Source organism: Helobdella robusta (genome assembly GCF_000326865.2).
Source record: "Helobdella robusta unplaced genomic scaffold HELROscaffold_10, whole genome shotgun sequence".
Taxonomy (NCBI): Eukaryota; Metazoa; Annelida; class Clitellata; order Rhynchobdellida; family Glossiphoniidae; genus Helobdella; species Helobdella robusta.
In genome coordinates, this window is record NW_008703571.1 from 2,790,476 (window position 1) to 2,793,346 (window position 2,871).

Consider the following 2,871-nt stretch of genomic DNA (forward strand, 5'->3'; position numbering starts at 1 on the left):
TATATATATATATATATATATATATATATATATATATATATATATATATATAGAGCGGTCATGATCAAATATTTAATTTTATAATAAAAAAGACCATAATAAATATTACTACTCCTCTTGTACATTTGAATAATCTTTCGTTCTCTAACACTACTTTTCCTAACTGTCTTAAACTATCAAAAGTGATTCCTCCATTCAAATCCGGTGATAAAAACAAGGTTAACAACTATAGGCCAATATCCATAATTTATAGCTTGTCTAAAATTATTGAAAAAAATGTTTTCAAAAATGTCTCTCAATATCTTCAATGTAATAATATCTTAACTGCAAGTCAATATGGTTTTCATTCCAAATTATCTACAGAATTTGCAATAGCTGATTTGGTTGCCTTCATCTCCAACGAAATAGAATCAAAAAAATTCTCAATAGGCATCTTGCTTGACCTCTCCAAGGCGTTTCACTCTATTGACCATAAAATATTTTTTGACAAGCTCACACGGTATTATGTCAGAGGCTACGCGCACGAATGGTTTGTGTCTTATCTAAGTGACCGACATCAATATGTTCAAATAAATAACAATATTTCAAACACTATGCCTCTAAATAGCGGTGTGCCGCAAGGTTCTATTTTAGGATCATTACTCTTTAACATATTCACAAACGATTTTGTGTATTCTTTTAAAATTCTCAAATTTATTCTTTTTGCGGACAATACCACTATTCTCCATTCAGACTATATTTTAACAATCTTGTTCTTACGATAAATGATAAACTTAAAAAATATATGATTGAGTGTATTCTAATAATCTTCAAAACTAAAATTGATATCTGTCACGTACATATAAATATATACACATGCATATATATACACATGCATATATATACACATGCATATATATATATATATAACTTTTTATATAAAATAACTTTTTAACTCTCTTCTGAAATTTTTTTCTGGAACAATTTGCTTCAGTCTTGTTGGAAGATCATTCTATACCTTGGGCAGAGCAATCTGCACACATCTGAAATTCGAAAAGTGCACTGAGATTAAAATAGATGCATGCGCTTTTGCCTTTTATATGTTTTTATTATAATATTATTATTATACATTTTATTTTATTATAATTTGTACGTATATTATACGTTATCTGTACGTATATTATAATTTGCACGTATAATTCTGTAAAATAATGTGTATAATGTATATGTGTGTAAAGTTGATGTGTGTATATGTGTCAGGGTTAGGGGCAGGGTTAAGTTAGGTTGTCGTGAAAAAATAATATTGAAAATTAATTGAAAATAGAAGAAATGATAAAATGAAATATAATAAAATTGTTCGTTCTATATGTTTCGTGTTGTTACGATGATGGAGATGTCGCGTCGGAGGCAGATGATATTACTCAACGATGTCGGCATACCTTTCAATGTAACCTTATTAAAACAATCATGAAAACAGCCACGAAAACTATTTCAATAAATTGATTTTTATAAATTTTAATATATATATATTGTTATTTTAATCAATATATTACTATGTTAACATATTTAAATACGATATAAACGTTTTTAAAATTCTTCTATTTTTATCTCAATCAACTTTCTGCATATTAGTGGGAGGCGCTTTTGTAACTCTCCATTAGAGATAGCGATGTAAACAATCCTAAATGTAAACAAATTTTAACATTGTAGTTCGGAATGTAAACTTTTGCCGAAAAGAGGCTTTGCTTTTTTGTATTTTTATTTTAAATTTTTGACTTTTTATTTTTTTAACTATCGTTAATTAATGTTCAAATATTTTTTATATTGTTTTTATATTATGGGTTTATTATTATTATTAGGATGCCTTTTTTGTTAAAACTTAAAATGGCTTTTTGTCATAAGAAATACAAATACAGAATACAAAGAGTTTCTTTATTTTAATTTATTGGGTATATATATTATATATATATATATGATGAAAAATTTTAAATGCAGCTATTTACTTTCAAATTTAAAACATATTTACACGTTTTGCTCAATGGATGCACATCTCATCAAGCAAGAGCAAAGGCAATCAAAGTATTACAAGTCCAGAATCACAATGCTGCAGGCAACAATAAGAAAACTTATGAATGAATGTAATAAAAATTAAAAAATGAATTAGCTACATACAAAGGTTTTATGTTATGTAACCATAGCAGAATGATTTGACATTTTGTTTAATTTTTTTGTTTTTTTTTGCTTCTAGATAAAAAACTCATACTATTTTAAAAGAGTTAACAAAGTATATAATGATAGTTACAAGACCTTTTATATGCAGCTGCATTTTCATGGTCCTCGTGCATACCAATTTTTAAGAAAAAGTGGACTAACACTGCCACACTCGAGAACATTGAACAGGTAAAATTTTGTTAATAATGATATTCTGTAAACTAGTATTGCTATATAAAGAAATATGTACTGCGAATGAAATATTGCAAATGCTCTTTAATCCTTGATTCTCGATCCTTGGCTCAAAAAAAGGAATATCAACTACAGCAGCAGTAGTGGTCTACAAACAAAAATGCATAAACAAAATCATGCAACATCTTCCAAACCATGCTTCAATCTTCACAGCAGAAATCATTGCCATTCAGATGGCAATAAAATTCATATCTAAATCCAATAGTAAAAATTTCATGATATTCTCAGATTCGTTATCAACAGTTACGGCGCTTAAACAATATAGACCTCAACACAACCTTATAATTCAAACGCAAAACAGGATACATGATAACTTAACTGATAACAATGGTAAGAAAATAACTCTGATGTGGATACCCAGTCACATAGGAATTCAGGGTAATGAGGAAGTCGATCAACTGGCATCACAAGGTCACAATATTCCAATAT

General features: G+C 27.8%; 1 protein-coding gene across 1 annotated transcript in view; it reads left to right on the plus strand.

Annotated features, from left to right (window-relative positions):
• Positions 1-2,558: 2,558 nt before the first annotated feature.
• HELRODRAFT_166738 (hypothetical protein) overlaps positions 2,559-2,871 on the plus strand; it is a gene marked incomplete at both ends in the record, with an annotated part of 1,343 nt that continues 1,030 nt past the window's right edge. Inside the window, one exon of the mRNA XM_009011960.1 lies at positions 2,559-2,853. Within this exon, the coding sequence (XP_009010208.1) occupies positions 2,559-2,853 (295 nt within the window). The remainder of the gene's footprint in view (positions 2,854-2,871) is intronic.